Raw genomic sequence first — 23,488 nt, 5'->3', positions numbered from 1 at the left:
TCCCCGTATACACCCTCAATAAGCTGATCCAGTCCCATCTCTGCTGTGTGTTCATGTAACGGTACAGACCTTGTCTCCCCGTATACACCCTCAATAAGCTGATCCAGTCCCATCTCTGCTGTGTGTTCTTGTAACGGTACAGACCTTGTCTCCCCGTATACACCCTCAATAAGCTGATCCACTGTCCCATCTCTGCTGTGTGTTCTTGTAACGGTACAGACCTTGTCTCCCTGTATACACCCTCAATAAGCTGATCCACAGTCCCATCTCTGCTGTGTGTTCATGTAACGGTACAGACCTTGTCTCCCCATATACACCCTCAATAAGCTGATCCACATTCCCATCTCTGCTGTGTGTTCTTGTAACGGTACAGACCTTGTCTCCCTGTATACACCCTCAATAAGCTGATCCACAGTCCCATCTCTGCTGTGTGTTCATGTAACGGTACAGACCTTGTCTCCCCGTATACACCCTCAATAAGCTGATCCACAGTCCCATCTCTGCTGTGTGTTCTTGTAACGGTACAGACCTTGTCTCCCCATATACACCCTCAATAAGCTGATCCACAGTCCCATCTCTGCTGTGTGTTCATGTAATGGTACAGACCTTGTCTCCCTCCCTGTATACACCCTCAATAAGCTGATCCACTGTCCCATCTCTGCTGTGTGTTCTTGTAACGGTACAGACCTTGTCTCCCCGTATACACCCTCAATAAGCTGATCCACAGTCCCATCTCTGCTGTGTGTTCATGTAATGGTACAGACCTTGTCTCCCTCCCTGTATACACCCTCAATAAGCTGATCCACAGTCCCATCTCTGCTGTGTGTTCATGTAACGGTACAGACCTTGTCTCCCTGTATACACCCTCAATAAGCTGATCCACAGTCCCATCTCTGCTGTGTGTTCATGTAATGGTACAGACATTGTCTCCCTCCCTGTATACACCCTCAATAAGCTGATCCACTGTCCCATCTCTGCTGTGTGTTCTTGTAACGGTACAGACCTTGTCTCCCTGTATACACCCTCAATAAGCTGATCCACAGTCCCATCTCTGCTGTGTGTTCATGTAATGGTACAGACCTTGTCTCCCTCCCTGTATACACCCTCAATAAGCTAATCCACTGTCCCATCTCTGCTGTGTGTTCTTGTAACGGTACAGACCTTGTCTCCCTCCCTGTATACACCCTCAATAAGCTGATCCACTGTCCCATCTCTCCTGTGTGTTCTTGTAACGGTACAGACCTTGTCTCCCCGTATACACCCTCAATAAGCTAATCCACAGTCCCATCTCTGCTGTGTGTTCATGTAACGGTACAGACCTTGTATCCCTGTATACACCCTCAATAAGCTGATCCACAGTCCTATCTCTGTGCGTTCATGTAACGGTACAGACCTTGTCTCCCTGTATACACCCTCAATAAGCTGATCCACTGTCCCATCTCTACAGTGTGTTCATGTAATGGTACAGACCTTGTCTCCCTCCCCGTATACACCCTCAATAAGCTGATCCACAGTCCCATCTCTGCTGTGTGTTCTTGTAGCGGTACAGACCTTGTCTCCCTGTATACACCCTCAATAAGCTGATCCAGTCCCATCTCTGCTGTGTGTTCTTGTAACGGTACAGACCTTGTCTCCCTCCCCGTATACACCCTCAATAAGCTGATCCACAGTCCCATCTCTGCTGTGTGTTCTTGTAATGGTACAGACCTTGTCTCCCTCCCTGTATACACCCTCAATAAGCTGATCCACAGTCCCATCTCTGTGTATTCATGTAACAGTACAGACCTTGTCTCCCTGTATACACCCTCAATAAGTTGATCCACAGTCCCATCTCTGCTGTGTGTTCATTTAACGGTACAGACCTTGTCTCCCTCCCTGTATACACCCTCAATAAGCTGATCCACAGTCCCATCTCTGCTGTGTGTTCATGTCATGGTACAGACCTTGTCTCCCTCCCTGTATACACCCTCAATAAGCTGATCCACAGTCCCATCTCTGCTGTGTGTTTATGTAACGGTACAGACCTTGTCTCCCTGTATACACCCTCAATAAGCTGATCCACAGTCCCATCTCTGCTGTGTGTTCATGTAACGGTACAGACCTTGTCTCCCTCCCTGTATACACCCTCAATAAGCTGATCCACTGTCCCATCTCTGCTGTGTGTTCTTGTAACGGTACAGACCTTGTCTCCCCGTATACACCCTCAATAAGCTGATCCACAGTCCCATCTCTGCTGTGTGTTCATGTAATGGTACAGACCTTGTCTCCCTCCCTGTATACACCCTCAATAAGCTGATCCACAGTCCCATCTCTGCTGTGTGTTCATGTAACGGTACAGACCTTGTCTCCCTGTATACACCCTCAATAAGCTGATCCACAGTCCCATCTCTGCTGTGTGTTCATGTAATGGTACAGACATTGTCTCCCTCCCTGTATACACCCTCAATAAGCTGATCCACTGTCCCATCTCTGCTGTGTGTTCTTGTAGCGGTACAGACCTTGTCTCCCTGTATACACCCTCAATAAGCTGATCCACAGTCCCATCTCTGCTGTGTGTTCATGTAATGGTACAGACCTTGTCTCCCTCCCTGTATACACCCTCAATAAGCTAATCCACTGTCCCATCTCTGCTGTGTGTTCTTGTAACGGTACAGACCTTGTCTCCCTCCCTGTATACACCCTCAATAAGCTGATCCACTGTCCCATCTCTCCTGTGTGTTCTTGTAACGGTACAGACCTTGTCTCCCCGTATACACCCTCAATAAGCTAATCCACAGTCCCATCTCTGCTGTGTGTTCATGTAACGGTACAGACCTTGTATCCCTGTATACACCCTCAATAAGCTGATCCACAGTCCCATCTCTGTGTGTTCATGTAACGGTACAGACCTTGTCTCCCTGTATACACCCTCAATAAGCTGATCCACTGTCCCATCTCTACAGTGTGTTCATGTAATGGTACAGACCTTGTCTCCCTCCCCGTATACACCCTCAATAAGCTGATCCACAGTCCCATCTCTGCTGTGTGTTCTTGTAGCGGTACAGACCTTGTCTCCCTGTATACACCCTCAATAAGCTGATCCACAGTCCCATCTCTGCTGTGTGTTCATGTAATGGTACAGACATTGTCTCCCTCCCCGTATACACCCTCAATAAGCTGATCCACTGTCCCATCTCTGCTGTGTGTTTATGTAACGGTACAGACCTTGTCTCCCTCCCTGTATACACCCTCAATAAGCTGATCCACAGTCCCATCTCTGCTGTGTGTTCATGTAACGGTACAGACCTTGTCTCCCTCCCTGTATACACCCTCAATAAGCTGATCCACAGTCCCATCTCTACAGTGTGTTCATGTAAAGGTACAGACCCTGTCTCCCTGTATACACCCTCAATGACTTAAAGCTGCTGCATAAATGCTTTCATTTGTCATTAACATGTTGGATTAGGGGGTGAGCCTCAAGACATTGTTATTATAGCAAAGTTTGAGTAAAACATCCAAACACTCTTTGTCATTTTTGTTTCGGATCAGCAGACATGAACAAATTGCAGGGCTTGAAATTGGTAAACACAGGTTAAAAAATCCAACTGAAAATCTGATTTTCATACCTGAAACATTTACCGTATATCGCTGTGTATAAGGCGAGTTTTTCGAAACTAAAATGAGGGGGTTAAGAAGGGGGGTCGTCTTATACACAGAGTCGAAGATCTCACATTTTTTTCCACTGGCGATGTCAACCGGCGTCCGATAGCCAGCCCAGCATTTGACAATAAAACTTCGCTTTTCGTCCTAAATAACTTTTCCAATAACTATTTCCATACATAAACATGACTTGTATCTCTTTTCCTTGAATAAGTTTTAATAATTTCTGCAAATAAAGTTGAAATGACCCTCGCCTCGATGCAGATTGTCAAACCAGCTGACACAGTAAAACAATCAACATCCGTGAGTAGAGAGCCGGAAGTACCGGTAAGCATTTGCATATTGCACATCTGACCTAACATGTGATAACCGGTGAAGCTGAAATCAATTCCCGCTGTTTTTACAGTTGTATTAACAACTGTTGGAGACGGTGTGTATAAGGGATTGTGGAACAAACACGCTGAATGTGAAGTGAAGCAAACATAAGCCTAGTTAGTTAAAACATAGTTAATTGGCGATTAAATTACTCACCATTCTCTCATATGTAATTACTTCATAAATGAATTTTATTTTACGGGCACCAATTTGGGGTCGTACCGTGTAAACACAAAATGGCAACATGTACTGGAGTTACACACGCGACCAATCATCGTAGAAAAAACAACACAAGATAAACATATTTTTATTGCATATATAAGGTTTTGTGTGCGCACTTGTGATGTGCCTTATTCCAGGTCGCCTTATACACAGAGTATAGGATTTTTGGTTGATTTTGAAGGCGTGTACAGGGGGGTCATCTTATACGTGTGGTCGCCTTATACACAGCGATATACGGTACAGTATTGAGGTTGTGCTGCTGGCCCATATTTACTTTCCCCAGTAGTGTGCAAGTGGTGCTGTATGTAAAGCAATTTTGTTTCAAGCCCTGAATGGCTGTAGAAATATGTGTTCGTAATGAACAGTCAGAAATGGATATGTTATGCTCAGTTACCTTTCTATTCTACATATGCTTGAAAAATGTTCCCTGTAAAGTGAAATCGGGAATCCTCCCTGCCCAGGGTACAGTGGCCATGTTCACACAGGACCAAATTGTCCCGCACAGAAGTATGGTTTACAGGATACTGAAATGGTTTTATCTTGGCTTTTCCAGAAAAAAGAGGTCTGTGATGCTGTGGACAACAAAATGTTTGGCAAGTCTGGCCAGAACATGGACATTATGGACGTAAGTGTTGTGTTGTAGTTGTCATCTGTTGCCAGGCAACAACCATCTTCTCCAGGCAAGGGAGTTAACTGAATTTTAAAGCCCAGTTTCCGTGCTGAACTACGCTGGAATTTCGTGGCTTGATTGTAGCGCCACCAGTGGCTATTACAAGTTTTTGACCAATCAGATTCCACCTCTCATATCACTTTTGCATTAAATTAAATGGCCGTGCCCAGTCAAGACGATCTGATCGATAAACAATATCTATGTTGTAATAAAAGGGGTCTTACCTCGCAAAGTGCATCAAATCATTTGAGCACCTTGATTAAAAACATGGAAAGATTTGGATAATATGTGTCAATGCCCAGTTGACATTCTCTCCAATCCTGCAGTCAACGGAAATCTGCACGTTGAAATCCATGTTGTTTACGAACTGGATGTCTAGTTTGTTGCGGAATTTTGATTGGACTATGCACAGACTCGTTAATCCAGCCAAAATGTAACTCCAGAATTCCAGCCTAGTTCAACAAGGGTGGAAACTGGGCTTTACAGTCCAGTAACTCCCTTGCCTCAGGAAGATGGGCAACAACAGTCCTCAGCTGCAACTTTTTATATTTGAAAGAAAAACCTAAAATGTTTCAAATATTATTTTTAAAAAATTATTTTTGCGAGAGTAAACTGATACTGAATTTGATTTACTGGCGTGATGTCGAGATTCCAGGCCTTGTCTGATATGAGGTGTAATATAACTCAAACTTCATCAACCCTGGGTTGGAATTCTGGTTAGTATAGGTTCCCAGCAACCTTTGCTGGTCGTAAGAGGCTACCAAATGGATTGGGTGATCAGAGGGTCAGACTCAGTGACTTGGTTCATTGCGTGTTATCTTACTCTGATGGCATGGATCTTTGCACACAATATCAATCACTGGATTGTCTGGACCAGACTCAATTATTTACAGGCCGCGATCTTATAGCTGGAATATTGCTGAGTGCAGCATTGAACAACAAACTCCATTAACTCCGAATTAGGACCTGGAACCTTTTGGTCTAGCTTGTTGGTTGCATTAGGATCTCATGTCAGCACTGAACATGTCTAAAACTATGGAGTGTCGAAAAACTGTCAGTGGTCCCCAGAACTAGGTTAGCAAGGTTCAGTATGTTGATCTGATGTTGATGTCGGTTGCAGCGAGAGAGAAGTGTGGAGCTCACCAAGTACAGCAAGCTGCCGATGGAGGAGATCGCCAACAAGCTGTTCGTGGACAAGAAGCCAGAGGATCTGCCCAAGGGCAAGGACAACGTACAGAGCGGTGTCAGCGTGACTGCCATGGCCGAAATCCTCGCGTCCAAGTTCAGGGGGGAAGAACCTGCAGCGCAAAAGAAAATGGTGAGTTTGGTGTAACTGGCGTACAGTAGAAGTCCTTGCTTGGGATCTGGTGCCACACAGGCTACAGGAATGATGTTGGTGTGGTAATGCCCAAGTAGATTTTAAGAATAATTTTGTGACTGGTCATCAGTTACTGGCCATCATTGGCTAGTTCCGGTAAAAACATAACTGTCCCTTCAACAATCTGACTAGGCAGTAGGGCCAGGACAAAATCCTTTCAATTGGTCTTCTCAATCTAAATAAAAGTTTTTAGTCATCAAAACAGATAATATTGTTTCATAAACATCTGTTATCGACGAGACATGATCACAGAAGCAGAAACAGTTAATAATTATCAATATCGTTTATGAGGGGTGAAAGTTTGACTAGACACGTGGGCCCTGCCATGTTTTTACTGGCCATGTTACAGATCCTTTTTGATTTCTAGATCTTGTGATTTAATCACCCTTTTTTTACTACTTTAGCCCTACTGTTTCCTTATATAAATCCAGAACTTGCAGAGAATCGAAAGTCTGTCATATGAACATGTGTGATAATTTTCTCAACAGTATTTTAGCGTTTGTATCAACCTGTACCCAAGATGGCGGACTGTATGTATGTGTGGGTTGTGATGTGTTGCAGAAGACACCTGGTGTGCTGGTAGCGGCCAAGCCGGAGAGTGAGTTCTGTGTGTTCTGTCTCAAGCGGGTGTATATCATGGAGAGGATGAGTGCGGAGGGTGTTTTCTTCCACCGTGGCTGTCTGCGCTGTGACTACTGCAACACCAACCTCCGCCTCAACAACTACTCCTGCGAGAGGGAGATGGATGGAGAAGGTAGGAACCCGTGGCCATGTCATCTCATGTAGGTCCGTGTTTGGGCTGGGATGTGTTGACAATATTCATGTTCTAAATATAGGGATTTGTCCAGGAAACGAAGCACCCTTGGCAGGCAATATGGGGGAAAATTGTTATTGTACTCAAACTGGTCAGTGAAATACAAGTCATGAAGCCATAAGATTAGTCACTACTATATAACATGAATTGGGAAATTTGCAATTCCAGTTTGGGATTTTTGCGGACATTTGCTGCAGATTTGTGGCTGAATAGTGGCCTCTGAGCAGGTCAAGATAAATGCCAGGTTTCCTTTGGTTCCTATATATTGAAGACATCTCCATTGTGTAAGATAGAAAGATCATCTCTGATAAGGAAGACAATTTATGAATGTCAACTTCTTTATTATGAGGAACACAACGTTTCAAAGTATATGCTTACTCCTTCATCAGGTAGATAAATTCACTTCCTTATGTGTATCACTTCTAAATGCCTTTCAAAGACTTAATTCGACATCATCATCTCTGATGCCTGTTTGAACAATGTTTGGTTGTGACGTAGAGTTTAATTCTTTCTGTCATCTGCTGTAGACTTGGGGCAGAGTATTGGCCTCTGAGTGGGTCCAGGTCAACCCCTGAAATGTCCTGATTCATAAGATTGTTCAATATAAGCATCGTTGTGGGTCATTTAGGGACCTGGTACATTATAGGTGGCGGTCTACTTGAGACTAGGGTCCCGCCAGTGTGGTCCTTGTTTCCCTAAGTGTAGAAGACAGATCCCTTATAAAGTATCCACCTCTGTGTCTACCTGTGTTGAGGGTCTGTGTTGAATCTGTGACAACTTGTATTTTCAGTGAAGTTCTACTGTTACCGCCATGCCAATGCTGACCAGAGAATACGCTTGAAGAGAAAGAGAATCATATATGACGATGATGGTTCGAAGGTATGATGCTTCAATCTCGTCTGACACATCGTTAGGTCTGGTCAGGTTGCATCCTCAGGATCTCTTAGTTCCACATTGGGATCCCTGTCAGTTTGTTAAACTGTACTGTCTTATGAACCCAGCTGTTGGTGGCCCTGTCGTCTTAGTCACAGCAGTGTGCTGTGCAGAGTTACGTCTCTTGAGCATGTCAGGAGCCTAGGATTATGGTTTTGAATCCCGGTTCTCCCCAGTTGTATGTCTAGGTCTGTCAGCACCATAGCCATGCTCGTGGGTTTCACCAAAGCGGTAAACGTCTAAGACCTTGCATCACTTTCCTCCCACATTAAGCTCACTCACTCATTGATGCCAGCTGTCATTCAGTTCCTCAAATACTGCTGCCATAAAAAGCCTTAAGCTGATTAATCTCTTTTCAGAAATACATCTTCACTGTGAAAATCAATGTGTGTCAGCGTCTGTTAAACTTTATTTTTTTCAAGCCTTGTCAAGCCTTGCGTTCATGATCACAGTATATTTGTTCCAAGGGTGAGCCCATGCATGACAGTCATCCTCGTTACCCCGCTAATGTTTCCGTGTCTCTATGTGTCTAATGTAGGAGAACATTCCCACCGTAGTCACCATGTCCATGTCCAAGACCGGCAAGGACAACATCATCCTCCCGCCACAGAAGAAAGAAGAAACACCGAAGAAGGGATGTAAGTAGATATCTTCCGCGTAACATGGCTACTATCTTCAGCAACCCATGCTTGCCGTAAAGGGCGACTGTGCTTGTCATAAGAGGCGACTAGCAGGATCGGGTGGTCAGGCTCACTGACTTGGTTGATAAATGTCATCATATTCCAATTTTGTACATCAATGCTCATGGTATCAATCAATGCATTGTCTGGTCCACACTCGATTATTTACAGACTGCCGTCATATGTCTGGAAAATTGCTGAGTGCAGCATTAAACAACATGGAACAGAACATGCTAATTCATACTTTTGATTTGTGCAGTCTGGACAACTGCCCTTCTTCTTAGTCCTCTTATACACCGGGACATGATTTGGTGTCTTGTTAAAAAGAACCTGCAGTCTGCGATTTTATCCACTAGTCAAGCAAAATATATTTAGGTCTAGTAAGATCAACATGTAATAGTCCATATGCTAAGATTATTATCTACTGAAAGTAATACCACAATACAAGTTCGGACTTGTGGACGCAAGTCTGGTACAGACTGATTTGTCTTAATGAAGATCTCCATTTTGTTTGTACAGCAGCCCTCAGCCCACTGATGGTGCCTGAAGACCCGTACGAGAAGGCGAAGAAGACGCCGGAGCGTGTTGAGTTTGAGAACACCTTCGAGGGTCTGGAGGAGGAGTCGGAGGAGGAACAGTTCGAGCACAACCTCCGCGCGTCGTTCTCCTCGGACAAGCTGCTCGACGGGGAGGAGGACTATGACGAGAGCGACACCGACTCGGAGTAAGTACAGCCCTGTGTTGGTTGTAACACTTCAGTTTATCTGAGAAATAACACTCTTGGTAACACTGTTTATTTTATGGATTGTGAATATTCTTCTAATTGGCTAGGTTAGAATCCAGTAAGAATTAACTTAATGTTATTTGGGTTGATTGATTGAGTTGGAAAAAAAATAAATGCTGATTCTCTTTAAAGTTCAGTATGTTTTGTACAGTAAGATGTGCATGTATTCTGTCAGTGAAGGCCTCGGTTCCTGGGCCCCGTTCCACGAAGCAGTTGTAGCACTAAGATGATCGTAAGTCACATTGTTTAGCAGAGGCTTGCGACAGTCATAGCCCTATGATCGTTTTGTGGAATGGGGGCCCTGTTCCACAAAGCTGTATTTGAGCTAAGTTGACCATAACTCCTGTTAGGGCTGTAGAAGAGCATTGAAAATATAGAAGAGATTTAGGAACTCTACTCCAAAGTTCCATTGTTTCTGTGTGGACGTATTAATTCCAATTATTCACTTTTGTCTGTAATAAAGGGAACTTGTATGAGGCAAGGTTTATGCTTGTGATGGATTGTGGGTACACAGGATACAGTCGTGTGATTGGTTATGATGCCAGTAAACATAACTACAGGATCGGCACTTTGTGTTGCAGAAGTGATTACCTAGATGACCAACAAATGGCTCATATTTTGTCTCAATGGTAATTTCACTGTCCTGGCTGCCCATGTTGTTTTGAAACTTTTGATCTCTTTATGTGATGTACGTGTTTGTGCCGCGCCGTGTGATGCCGAACTTCCAGTATTTGAGTGTGCCATATCATATCATATATCTAACCTCCTGCCTAGTCTCACACAATGGGGATTTTCTAATCAACATTTAAGGTTAGGTCATGTAGGTCATGTTATACTTGTATTGTAGTTTGACTTGTGACATGACATTGTGTTGATAATTCATTGCCAGAACAGGAAGCTGGGATACAAGGACTGAAATCACTTGTGTTTCACAATGTACTAAGGCTGAAATAATTCACCCGATTCTCATAACGGTATCTTTATGTCGTAATTATGCATGATAAAATCATTAAATGTCAAACAGTAAAATTTGTGAAACCGTGCTTTTCAATGCATAACAAATCTCATGTGTATATCAGAGGAGGTTTCGAGAGACCCACTTATATAAGGTCCTGGAACTTGCTGTGCAGAGTTGTCTCCCTTAGACAAAACCTCAGGGGTTCGAATCTTGGTTTGCCTTGATAATGTTCCCAGGTTTGTGAGCAACAACTCACCGTGTGAGATCTGATATAAACTCAGTTTGTGTATCAGATGCTGTAGTTTGTTATGACAACGTTCCTGTGAATTGAACCCGTGAAGATCGGGGTTAGAATAGGTCTTCAGCAACTCATGCTTGCCATAAAAGGCGACTACCCTTATGTTTGTCGAAAGTGGCAACTAACGGGATCAGGTGGTCAGGCTTGCTGACTTGGTTGATGCATGTCATCATATCCCAATTACATGGATTGATGCTCATGATGTCAGTCACTGGATTGTCTGGTCCAGACTCGATTATTTCCAGACCGCCGTCATACAGCTGGAATATTGCTGAGTGTGGCGTTTAACAACAAAGAACACAAAAAATCCTGTGAATTGTTTCAGCTTTACTACATAAAAAAAGAATAAACTGTACTATCACGGCCGCAGTATTCTGCATGTTTGACTTGTATCCCGAGTTTCCTGCGTGCGTCACTGACCTGGTCCCAGGCGGTGAGATAACTCATGAGCTTGTGTGGCGTGTGTAGCATGCACGTGTGTTCTGTTTACAGTATGCAGAGAAGCGTGCACATGTGAGTCAGCCAACCCACGTTACACCGACTATTTCAGTTTGCCTTGTTCTGTGATGGTTGTTTATACAAGTTGATTTTCGTTATCATTATTATCATTATTATCATTATTATCATGATTTTAAGAAATTTGGCAAATGAGGCAGTAATTCCAGTCTCATTGCTTACCACGAGTTTGTGATATATTCTTGCATACTGGAATATTTATATCAAATAAACACATTCTTGATTATTTTTTGGTTCTTGGGTTCAGACTGCATCAACAAACAGCATGACAGTTTTATTCTTTTAAAATAGAACTCACTGGTCGTAGTTTACAGTACAAAAGTGCCACACTCTCTGCACTTGTTATCACAGGTCAATGACTGAACAATGATTGATTTTATTGACTTGCTATTGCACACGTTTCATGTAATGAATGTTCATATAATGTTTTTGGTTTTCGTCATGTTCAATTTGAAACAAACAAAAAAAACTTGTAAAATCTGTACTGCGTTTGCCAAACTTCTGTGAAGTCACAACACGTATGTGACGTTAGTTGATCGGCGGTTGCCTGTTCACGTTAACCGTCCTGCCCAGCAGGTCAGCATGATGGTGTTTGCCCCGTGGAGGCCACGTGTACTATATATCAGGATCGGATTTTGTGACCTATTCCATGCTCCATTTGAACATAATCAGTTTGTTAACGGATCCAATAATATAAATCGACCATTTTTGTTGCCCAGTATTCCAACAGACTTTCTTGAGAAAATCGCAAGAGATGAAGTAAACGCACTTTTGTCAATGACTCTTTGCTATGCTATCAGATTGTCTGTAAATTGTGAAGAACATATTGTCTAAATCATCTTTATTGTGGTATGTAGTAGGTGTATGACGTTATACACATAGTTATGTACAGGCAGTAGTTAGGATGTGAGTGGCAGTGGAACTGAAACATACTCCAGTTTCTCTGACCCAAACAATTACCAAATATTTGAGAAATGTTATTTTGGCAAGAAGTGACATATGTACCCACCCGAAACATGATAATACTGGTATATAATATTCAGATATAAATGGTAAAACTGTTTGAATTAAAACTCCAAATTTTAATATTAAAATATTCCAAGTATTCTGCTTGCAATGTTAGGAATAATGGCGGCGCATGGAACGGGTCACTTTCCAAAGTGACAAATGTTACGTGTAATTTGTTCAATACAGGTTCATTATGGTGAAGGTTTTCTTTCTAGTTGCTGCAGAGTTGTGTTTGTGGTGCAGCACAGACTCTAGAACTAGGTCCACAGTCCACTATACTCCTTGTGTTCGTGCTGCGGCACAGACTCTAGAACTAGGTCCACAGTCCACTATACTCCTTGTGTTCGTGCTGCGGCACAGACTCTAGAACTAGGTCCACAGTCCACTATACTCCTTGTGTTTGTGCTGTGGCACAGACTCTAGAACTAGGTCCACAGTCCACTATACTCCTTGTGTTCGTTCTGTGGCACAGACTCTAGAACTAGGTCCACAGTCCACTATACTCCTTGTGTTCGTTCTGCAGCACAGACTCTAGAACTAGGTCCACAGTCCACTATACTCCTTGTGTTCGTTCTGCAGCACAGACTCTAGAACTAGGTCAACAGTCCACTATACTCCTTGTATTCGTACTGCGGCACAGACTCTAGAACTAGGTCCACAGTCCACTATACTCCTTGTGTTTGTGCTGCCGCACAGACTCTAGAACTAGGTCCACAGTCCACTATACTCCTTGTGTTTGTGGTGCAGCACAGACTCTAGAACTAGGTCCACAGTCCACTATACTCCTTGTGTTTGTGCTGTGGCACAGACTCTAGAACTAGGTCCACAGTCCACTATACTCCTTGTGTTTGTACTGCGGCACAGACTCTAGAACTAGGTCCACAGTCCACTATACTCCTTGTGTTTGTGCTGTGGCACAGACTCTAGAACTAGGTCCACAGTCCACTATACTCCTTGTGTTTGTACTGCGGCACAGACTCTAGAACTAGGTCCACAGTCCACTATACTCCTTGTGTTCGTTCTGCAGCACAGACTCTAGAACTAGGTCCACAGTCCACTATACTCCTTGTGTTTGTGCTTCGGCACAGACTCTAGAACTAGGTCCACAGTCCACTATACTCCTTGTGTTCGTGCTGCGGCACAGATTCTAGAACTAGGTCCACAGTCCACTATACTCCTTGTGTTTGTGCTGCGGCACAGACTCTAGAACTAGGTCCACAGTCCACTATACTCCTTGTGTTTGTGGTGCAGCACAGACTCTAGAACTAGGTCCACAGTCCACTATACTCCTTGTGTTCGTGCTGCAGCACAGACTCTAGAACTAGGTCCACAGTCCACTATACTCCTTGTGTTTGTGCTGCGGCACAGACTCTAGAACTAGGTCCACAGTCCACTATACTCCTTGTGTTTGTGGTGCAGCACAGACTCTAGAACTAGGTCCACAGTCCACTTTACTCCTTGTGTTCGTGGTGTTGCATGACTATTGTTAGCCTGTACTTACACTAGATGCTCAGGCTTGTGTTAAACATCGGAGGGCTGACTGTGAAGAAGATCCTAAATTTTCATCAACCAATGTTAAAGATTTCAAATGTGTAAATATATTTATATGTGTAAAATAATAGAAGTACAAGTTTGGTTGCTATGGTTATGAACAGTTTGGTATTGTTAACGATGTTGCCTCCTGTCTGTGCCCTAACACACTGATGTTCTGTCAGGTGGTGCGCAGACTCCGTCGGTCAGTTTTGACAACTTGGGAATAATCCCCGAACTCTGCTTAATGATACGCACTAATGTTTCTTGACCTGTGTGGGGGCTGTGGGGGTAGCCCAGTGGTTAAAGCATTCGCCCGTCATGCCGAAGACCCAAGTTTGATTCCCCACATGGATACAATGTGTGAAGCCCATTTCTGGTGTCCCCCGCCGTGATATTGCTGGAATATTGCTGAAAGCGGTGTAAAACCATACTCACTTACTTACTCACTTGACCTGTATTGTGTCTGTGGATTATATCAGTGAGAGATGCTAACATGGTCCCGTGTTGTAGGTCTGGAGCCGAGGATGAGGTGTTGGTGGATCAGAACGACAGTGACATCAGCAAGTCCATGACGTGGGAGGAGGCGTGCCAGCTGGCTGAGAACTGGAACAAACGCCACTCGCGTGAAAACCTGGCATCTGCCGGCGCGGACGAGGGGGAGGAAGGGGGAGCGGCGTACTCGCGACTGGTAGACGAGGGGGAAGAAGAGGAGGAGGAAGAGGATAGCACCGAGGTGGAAGGTGAGGGTCGTGGAAGGTGTAGTGAAGGTCATTCCTGCAGTTACCGCATCTCTTTTCCTGCTCGTTATTTTATTCTTTCATTATTTTGGCATAATCTTTTCAGAATTTAAGAGTGCTTTAACATATGCACTAATTGATATGCATTTGCTGTCAAAAATGTTCTTTTGGAATAACCTTTTCAAAATTAGTAATTGCTTATAAATACTCACCGCCAAAAGAAACATGAACCATAGAAACATATAGAGAAGTATGTACATTAAGGAGAGATGTTTCCAATATGTACCACGTAATGACAACACTAACAATCAGCCAAGTGTTACCACACCGTGTCTTTATTCTTATCACGATATGCTGCATGTGATTTACAAATGAGACAAATGGTGCATCTTGGGACATTGATCTGTGACGTCACAAGAGATGATTCACAAGTGTCAGTTCACACAACATACCCGTATGTTCGTTTGTGAATCGAAACAATCTAATTTCTCTTGAATATGAGTTATTCTTCATATATTTACCGGGGCGGTCGGGTAGCCTATTGGTTAAAGCGTTCGCTCGTCACGCCGAAACCTGGGTTCGATGCCCGACATGGGTACAATGTGTGAAGCCCATTTCTATTGCTCAAAGCGGCGTAAAACCATACTCACTCACTCATATATTTACCAACATATATGGTATTCATGTTTCTTTTGTCGGTGAGTATCAATGCACTGATTACTAAGCAGGTGTCACTGTGTTCCAGTGTCCGAGTATGAGACAGAGGAGGAGACAACCGATGTTGAAACTGAAGAGGAGAATACAGAGAGCAGGGAGGAGTCTGCCCCCAGGAGTGAGAACACTCGCAGCGATGGAACATTCCAACACACCACGGAGTCAGTCTCCCCTCTCAAGTCCCCCTCTGTGTCAGCAGTGGTGTCAGCAAGGGCCAACTTCTTCGCCACACCCCCGGAGCCAGTGAGGATCGATGCTGTGAGGGCCCTGGGCCTCACTGAGCAGCAGAAGGCACAAGTGTCCCTGGAGGAAGAGCCTTCAGACAGAACACAGACAGACAAGACGGACAATCAGGTATCTGAGATATCTGAGTTTGAACAAAACCCTGAACAAGGTGGAGAAGATGCTGGCACAGATGAGGACGTGCTGGATGTGGATATTGAGGATGAAGATGAGGAGGAAGCCAAGTTGGGCAGTGCAATGTCAAATGATGAGGGGGAGGAGGCAGACGGGGAGGAGGAGATGGAGACGGAGTCCGAGGGGGAGGGGGACCGGGGCCAGAAGGAGGCGGACCTGGACAAGACTGCTGTAAGCAGGGCCATGGAACAGCTTCTCAAGGACATGGACAATCGGGGCTCAGTTGATTCTGAACAGGGGGAGGGAAGGGTGGTGTTGACAGATTCGGGAGAGGAGGAAGAGGAGGTGTTTGGGGAAGGAGAGAGAGATGGTGAGATCGGAGAGGACACTGAGATGGCTGTGTTGAGGAGTGTCCGGGATATGGATGACACTGGGGGTGAGGGGGAGGACGGAGGGACTCTTCAGCAGGTCCTGCAGGAGGTGCTGGACATGGACGAGAAGAAAGAAGATGTTCACCTACGAAACATCGATGATTCATTTGTGACTCGACGGAGGAAGAAGAAGCTGTCAGGAAAATCTTACAATCCACCTGGACATGTGTCCGACTCAGACACTAGTTTTACAATTTCTACTCCTTCACAGAACTCTTCCACCAGCTCTTTAAACGATGAGTTTGAGAATAACAAACACTACTTAGGTGATGACGATGACTTGAAGCCGGATGCTGACATGTTGAGAGACTATACAGTCACACTGAGCACAGCACTGGATGAGAGTTACTCAGAATCAGAGATGCCATTACAGAACCAGCCTGAGGAAGAGGAACTGAACAAGACAATACAAGGAGATAAAACCCTCAACGACTCGACCAGGTCGGGAAACGACAGCGTATACCTCACCCCGACTGTAGGTGCCAGTAATGAAGAGCAGGCTCCGTCCTCGGGGTCTGATGTGTTCCTGACTCCGGAAGTTACCGACACTAAGCCAGACGTACTGGAGACTCCTAAGGCTCCCTCTCAGACTGATAAACTCTCTCCAAAGAAACTCATTAAGATTTCAACACCAACTCCAAAGAAAGCTGTCTCTCCAACTCTTGTGAAGAAAAGTGTCTCCAAACCTAACAATAAGACTTCTCCGCCAACTAAGAGTAAAAGAATCATTCTGTCGCCTGTGAAGATCACAACAGAACCAGAACCGAAGGGAAGGGCACTGCCAAAGCCAGCTCCTCGGAAATCTGATTCAAAACTCACTTCAAAGGTTAAGACTGATACTAAGCCCATTCCTAAAATATCCACATCAAAAACTGATACCAAACTGAGCCCAAGGACTTCTGCCGGGAAAACAGAATCTAAAATCAGTCCCAAACCAGCTCCTCGTAAACTACCCATTCCTCCGAATGTCAAAGGTCAAAGTTCTTCACCTCGTTCTCCAGCGACTAAAGCTCGGGCTAATACATCAACCACGTCGGACTCTTCCCCGTCATTCAGCCGACCAACAGCGTCCTCCAGAGCCAAGAAATGGAGTGACACCGACAGCCGAGAGGGCAGCACTTCACCCGGGTCATCACAAGCCAAGACTCCACGGCAGAACAAAACTAAAATATCCGTGGACAGGAACGTACTTCTGTCAGACTCGTCCTCTGAGATCCTCACATCGGATGGAACTGAGGGCACAAAGAAGAAGATTCCTCTTGACAAGAGCTTGGTGAAAAGCGACAACCTTGCCCAAAAGAGCTTTGATGAAGGGATTGAAGATATTCCTTTTGCGGATGAGAGTGAGTTAGATGAGAGATTCTACACTCCAGCCACATCCGTTAAGGCCCGAGTCCTGCCTGTTCCAAAAGAGGACACAAATGTCCGTAAACGCCTCCTCCCATCACCACCAAAGAACAGCGGAGGTGTTCCTCCTGCCAACCAGATCCTCGAGATTCAGAAGGCGCAGAAGGAGAGGAATAAAATCAAGATCAGAGAAGCCCCTCAGAAGAAGGAGGATGAAGGTAGTGGCGGGCTTCAGTGTGTTAATAAGACCTTTCAGAATCCTGTTGTTCCTCGTCAGGGAAAGAAGTCTGAGAACTCTGAGCGTGACCGACGGAGCACGTCCTACTCCTCAATGGATCCCAGTACGAGTGACATGGTGACGGACAGTGACGACAGCCGTCTGTATGGTTTACACACACCAACATCTAGTGCTCCTGAATCGGAGAACTCATTGCTGGGTAGTAAAGGCAAGAAGAAGAAGAAAGGTGCTGATAAAACATTCATCGATAAGGAAAAGAAACGCAAATCTCTGTTGTCTAAGCTATTGCCAATTAAGTCTCCAGAGAAGACGTTGAAAGACAGGTCGAGCACACCCAACCTCTCGGACTCCAGTAGCAGTGCGACAAAGAAGAAAAAGACACCGAAGTCGGACAAGAAGAAGCGGACCAAGACGAAGGACATCGCAGATTCGAGTCTCAGTGACAATTTGAAGGACCTGCGGATTGGTTCTGTGTTCACCACGGACCTGTCCAAACTGCCTGGCAACAGGCACCACATGGGCTCCACACTACCTATAGCTCCCAAGGCAGAGGGTGAGTATGTCTACTAGTGTCACCCACTGGGCCAGATAGGATTGTTTATGTTATATAGTGCCAAAGCCTTGACTAATACATTTTTTATACCTACCAAATGATATTTACCATACAGAAACTCAATCATCTAAGAATCTTTATTGATTACCTTCCCTGTCTGTTCGTCAACACTGACCTGAAATTCTTATGACTGTAGTGACATGGGGTACCTTCTTTCGTGTATTGTGTTCTATTACTTTTGTCCTTCAGCATACCGGTGGTATACTCTTTTCTGTAATCGACAGAAAGTGCAAAGTGTGTTTTGACAGTTGCTGTACTTTCTTACGAATGTGCACTGCCATTCTTAGGTACAACTTTCAGGAGGGGGGTAGTATAAAACTACATCGCTGAAAGTTTGACAGTTAACTGGTATACTTCATTTTGGCCTGTTAGATGTGATTGTTTATGATGACTGACTTACTGTAGATGATCTTACTTCCTTCAGAGGGTAAACTCTGTTATTCAGTAAACTGTGCGACATTATGACTAGTAAGCCTTGTCAAGGCTTGACTACTTACAGGCCACTGTTGTGTAGATGTTCTATTGCACATGTAAGATCAAAAACATATTTCACTCTCACTGGCTGTATGGCTATAAATGCAATCGCCATACTTATAACACTACTAGGCTGTGTGTTATTAAAGAAACTTGTGTGTTGTCCTTGCAGTGGATGAGTTCTCAGACTCGGGTGAGAGCATGATGTCAACCAGCACGCTACATGGCAGGAAGGTGGGTATTACAAAACCAGTCCCAGCATCACCTCTGCACCTCTCCATCACCCTGTCCACCACCTCTCCATCACCCTGTCCACCACCTCTCCAACACCTCTCCAACACTCTGTCCATCACCTCTCCACCTCTCCATCACCCTGTCCACCACCTCTCCATCACCCTGTCATCACCTCTCCATCACCCTGTCCATCACCTCTCCATCACCCTGTCATCACCTCTCGATCACCCTGTCCATCACCTCTTCATCATTCTATCCATCACCTCTCCATCACCCTGACCATCACCTCTCCATCACCCTGTCCATCACCTCTTCATCACCCTATCCATCACCTCTTCATCACCTCTCCATCACCTCTCCACCTCTCCATCACCTCTCCACCTCTCCATCACCCTGTCCATCACCTCTTCATCACTCTATCCATCACCTCTCCATCACCCTATCCATCAACTCTCCGCCTCTCCATCACCCTGTCCATCACCCTGTCCATCACCTCTCCATCACCTCTCCATCACCCTGACCATCACCTCTCCACCTCTCCATCACCCTATCCATCATCTCTCCATCACCCTGACCATCACCTCTTCATCACTCTATCCATCACCTCTTCATCACTCTATCCATCATCTCTCCATCACCCTGTCCATCACCTCTCCATCACCCTGACCATCACCTCTCCACCTCTCCATCACCCTGTCCATCACCTCTCCATCACCCTGACCATCACCTCTCCGCCTCTCCATCACCCTATCCATCATCTCTCCATCACCCTGACCATCACCTCTTCATCACTCTATCCATCACCTCTCCATCACCCTATCCATCAACTCTCCGCCTCTCCATCACCCTGTCCATCACCTCTCCATCACCCTGTCCGTCATCTCTCCATCACCCTGACCATCAACTCTCCACCTCTCCATCACCCTGACCATCACCTCTCCACCTCTCCATCACCCTGTCCATCATCTCTCCATCACCCTGACCATCAACTCTCCGCCTCTCCATCACCCTGTCCATCACCTCTCCACCTCTCCATCACCCTGTCCATCATCTCTCCATCACCCTGACCATCAACTCTCCGCCTCTCCATCACCCTGTCCATCACCTCTCCACCTCTCCATCACCCTGTCCATCATCTCTCCATCACCCTGACCATCAACTCTCCCCCTCTCCATCACCCTGACCATCACCTCTCCACCTCTCCATCACCCTGTCCATCATCTCTCCATCACCCTGACCATCACCTCTCCACCGATCACCTCTCCATCACCTCTCCACCTCTCCATCACCCTGACCATCACCTCTCCACCTCTCCATCACCCTGTCCATCACCTCTCCATCGAATCTCCATCACCTCTCCACCTCTCCATCACCCTGTCCATCACCTCTCCATCACCCTGACCATCACCTCTCCGCCTCTCCATCACCCTATCCATCACCCTATCCATCACCCTGTCCATCACCTCTCCATCACCCTATCCATCACCCTATCCATCACCTCTCCGCCTCTCCATCACCCTGACAATCACCTCTCCACCTCTCCATCAACCTGACCATCACCTCTCCATCACCTCTCCACCTCTCCATCACCCTGACCATCACCTCTCCATCACCTCTCCATCACCCTATCCATCACCTCTCCACCTCTCCATCACCCTGACCATCACCTCTCCGCCTCTCCATCACTCTATCCATCACCCTATCCATCACCCTATCCATCACCTCTCCACCTCTTCATCACCTCTCCAATCAACTCTCCACCTCTCCATCACCTCTCCATCACCCTATCCATCATCTCTCCATCACCCTGACCATCACCTCTCCGCCTCTCCATCACCCTGTCCATCACCTCTTCATCACCTCTTCATCACCTCTCCATCACCTCACGATCACCTCTCGACGTCGCTATATAAGTGCAATAATCTTGGACGCGACGTTAAACCCCATTTCACCTCACCTCACTCGATCACCTCTCCACCTTTCCATCACCTCTCCATCACCCTATCCATCATCTCTCCATCACCCTGTCCATCACCCTGTCCATCACCCTATCCATCACCTCTCCGCCTCCCCATCACCCTGTCCATCACCTCTCCACCTCTTCATCACCTCTCCACCTTTCCATCACCTCTCCATCACCCTATCCATCATCTCTCCATCACCCTGACCATCACCTCTCCACCTCTCCAACACCTCTCCACCTATCCATCATCTCTCCACCTATCCATCATCTCACCATCACCCTGTCCATCACCCTGTCCATCACCTGGTCCTCTAGATGCTAAGATGATTTTTGTTTCATCCATTGACACAATCCTGTTGTTCAGTTTCACGTATGTAACAAAGCAACTATGGTGTGTGTATTGGAAATGTTGACCTTACTTCGGGTTCTGTTACGTTTACTAATGTGACTTCTTTGGGCCAAAATCAGTTTTGATATTGTATGGTCGTTGTGCTGATGGTTTCAGCAATTCAGTTGTGATATACGTTTTTGACTGTTTTATATTTCATGTTTCTTTGTATTTATTTTTCAGAGTTTCAACTTAACAGACAAACCAGATGACAAAGTTTCCCGTCGCATCCAGAAAGCAGCTGTGAAGCAGCACAAACAGGCGGAACAGAAGCGGCTTCGTATGGCGCAGGAGATTCAGCGGAAGCTGGAGGAAGTCGATGTCAAACAACGGGAACTTGAACAACGCGGCATTATTGTGGAGAAGGCATTACGAGGGGAGGGACCAGGTAGGTGGAACAACGGGGCATTATTGTGGAGAAGGCATTACGAGGGGAGGGACCAGGTAGGTGGAACAGTAGGGCATTATTGTGGAGAAGGCATTACGAGGGGAGGGACCAGGTAGGTGGAACAGTAGGGCATTATTGTGGAGAAGGCATTACGAGGGGAGGGACCAGGTAGGTGGAACAGCGGGGCATTATTGTGGAGAAGGCATTACGTTTTGTGTTTGTGTGTTGTTTAACGCCGCACTCAGCAATATCGAGCCATATGATGGCGGTCTGTAAAATAATCGAGTCTGGACCAGACAATCCAGTGATTGACATCATGAGCATCAATCAACGCAATTGGCAAGTACGGCAAGTATGGGTTGCTGAAGACCTATTCTACCCCAGAATCTTCACGGGTCAGAATGCATTACGAGGGGAGGGACCAGGTAGGTGGAACAGTAGGGCATTATTGTGGAGAAGGCATTACGAGGGGAGGGACCAGGTAGGTGGAACAACAGAGCATTTTTGCGGAGAATGCATTACGAGGGGAGGGACCAGGTAGGTGGAACAGTAGGGCATTATTGTGGAGAAGGCATTACGAGGGGAGGGACCAGGTAGGTGGAACAGCGGGGCATTATTGTGGAGAAGGCATTACGTTTTGTGTTTGTGTGTTGTTTAACGCCGCACTCAGCAATATCGAGCCATATGATGGCGGTTTGTAAAATAATCGAGTCTGGACCAGACAATCCAGTGATTGACATCATGAGCATCGATCCACGCAGGGAGGGTCCAGGTAGGTGGAACGAGGCATTATTGTGGAGAAGGCATTACGAGGGGAGGGACCAGGTAGGTGGAACAATGGGGCATTATTGTGGAGAAGGCATTACGAGGGGAGGGACCAGGTAGGTGGAACAACAGAGCATTTTTGTGGAGAAGGCATTACGAGGGGAGGGACCAGGTAGGTGGAACAACGGAGCATTTTTGCGGAGAAGGCATTACAAGGGGAGGGATCAGGTTGGTGGAACAGCAGGGCATTATTGTGGAGAAGGAATTATGACTGACGGTTGTTCAGTGGCTTGTGTGTGTGACCTCATACTCTTTCTGACTCCAGACGCAGACAAGGAGGAGGCCGGGCTGATGCAGGAATGGTTTAACCTGGTTCACGACAAGAACAGCCTGGTCCGATACGAGTCCGAACTCATGGTGCGGTGAGTATCAGCAATCGCGGCAGACCTTGTGATGATGTTGCTGGTTGTGATGATGTTGCTGGTTGTGACGATGTTGATGTTGTGATGATGTTGCTGGTTGTGACAATGTTGATGGTTGTGATGATGTTGCTAGCTGTGATGATGTTAATGGTTGTGGTGATGTTGCTGGTTGTGAAGATGTTGTTGGTTGTGATGATGTTGATGGTTGTGACGATGTTGATGTTGCTGGTTGTGACAATGTTGCTGGTTGTGAAGATGTTGATGGTTGTGACGATGTTGATGGTTGTGACGATGTTGATGGTTGCGACGATGTTGATGGTTGTGATGATGTTGATGGTTGCGACGATGTTGATGATGCTGGTTGTGATGATGTTGATGGTTGTGATGAAGTTGATGTTGCTGGTTGTGACAATGTCGCTGGTTGTGACGATGTTGCTGGTTGTGATGATGTTGCCCGGTTGCGACGATGTTGATGGTTGTGATGATGTTGATGGTTGCGACGATGTTGATGATGCTGGTTGTGATGATGTTGATGGTTGTGATGAAGTTGATGTTGCTGGTTGTGACAATGTCGCTGGTTGTGACGATGTTGCTGGTTGTGATGATGTT

The 23,488-nt window shown here is 45.8% G+C and overlaps 1 protein-coding gene across 11 annotated transcripts in view; it reads left to right on the top strand.

Annotated features, from left to right (window-relative positions):
• Positions 1 to 23,488, top strand: part of LOC124122405 (F-actin-monooxygenase MICAL3-like) — a 105,884-nt gene that overhangs the window by 65,331 nt on the left and 17,065 nt on the right. For 9 of the 11 annotated variants that reach the window (XM_048402479.1, XM_048402486.1, XM_048402478.1 and 6 more), the window contains 12 exons: positions 4,790 to 4,861; positions 6,027 to 6,224; positions 6,846 to 7,038; positions 7,889 to 7,977; positions 8,570 to 8,669; positions 9,231 to 9,435; positions 10,077 to 10,124; positions 14,319 to 14,548; positions 15,291 to 18,185; positions 18,892 to 18,953; positions 21,488 to 21,692; positions 22,783 to 22,879. In XM_048402479.1, the coding sequence (XP_048258436.1) occupies positions 4,790 to 4,861; positions 6,027 to 6,224; positions 6,846 to 7,038; positions 7,889 to 7,977; positions 8,570 to 8,669; positions 9,231 to 9,435; positions 10,077 to 10,124; positions 14,319 to 14,548; positions 15,291 to 18,185; positions 18,892 to 18,953; positions 21,488 to 21,692; positions 22,783 to 22,879 (4,394 nt within the window). Of the gene's footprint in view, positions 1 to 4,789; positions 4,862 to 6,026; positions 6,225 to 6,845; positions 7,039 to 7,888; positions 7,978 to 8,569; positions 8,670 to 9,230; positions 9,436 to 10,076; positions 10,125 to 11,243; positions 11,265 to 14,318; positions 14,549 to 15,290; positions 18,186 to 18,891; positions 18,954 to 21,487; positions 21,693 to 22,782; positions 22,880 to 23,488 lie in introns of all 11 variants that reach the window. The other 2 variants (XM_048402487.1, XM_048402488.1) reach the window with 2 other exon arrangements.

This window comes from Haliotis rufescens, unplaced genomic scaffold (genome assembly GCF_023055435.1).
Source record: "Haliotis rufescens isolate VD_foot unplaced genomic scaffold, xgHalRufe1.0.p SCAF_26, whole genome shotgun sequence".
Taxonomy (NCBI): Eukaryota; Metazoa; Mollusca; class Gastropoda; order Lepetellida; family Haliotidae; genus Haliotis; species Haliotis rufescens.
The sequence above is the reverse complement of the archived record's forward strand: the minus strand, read 5'-3'. Positions and strand labels throughout refer to the sequence as shown.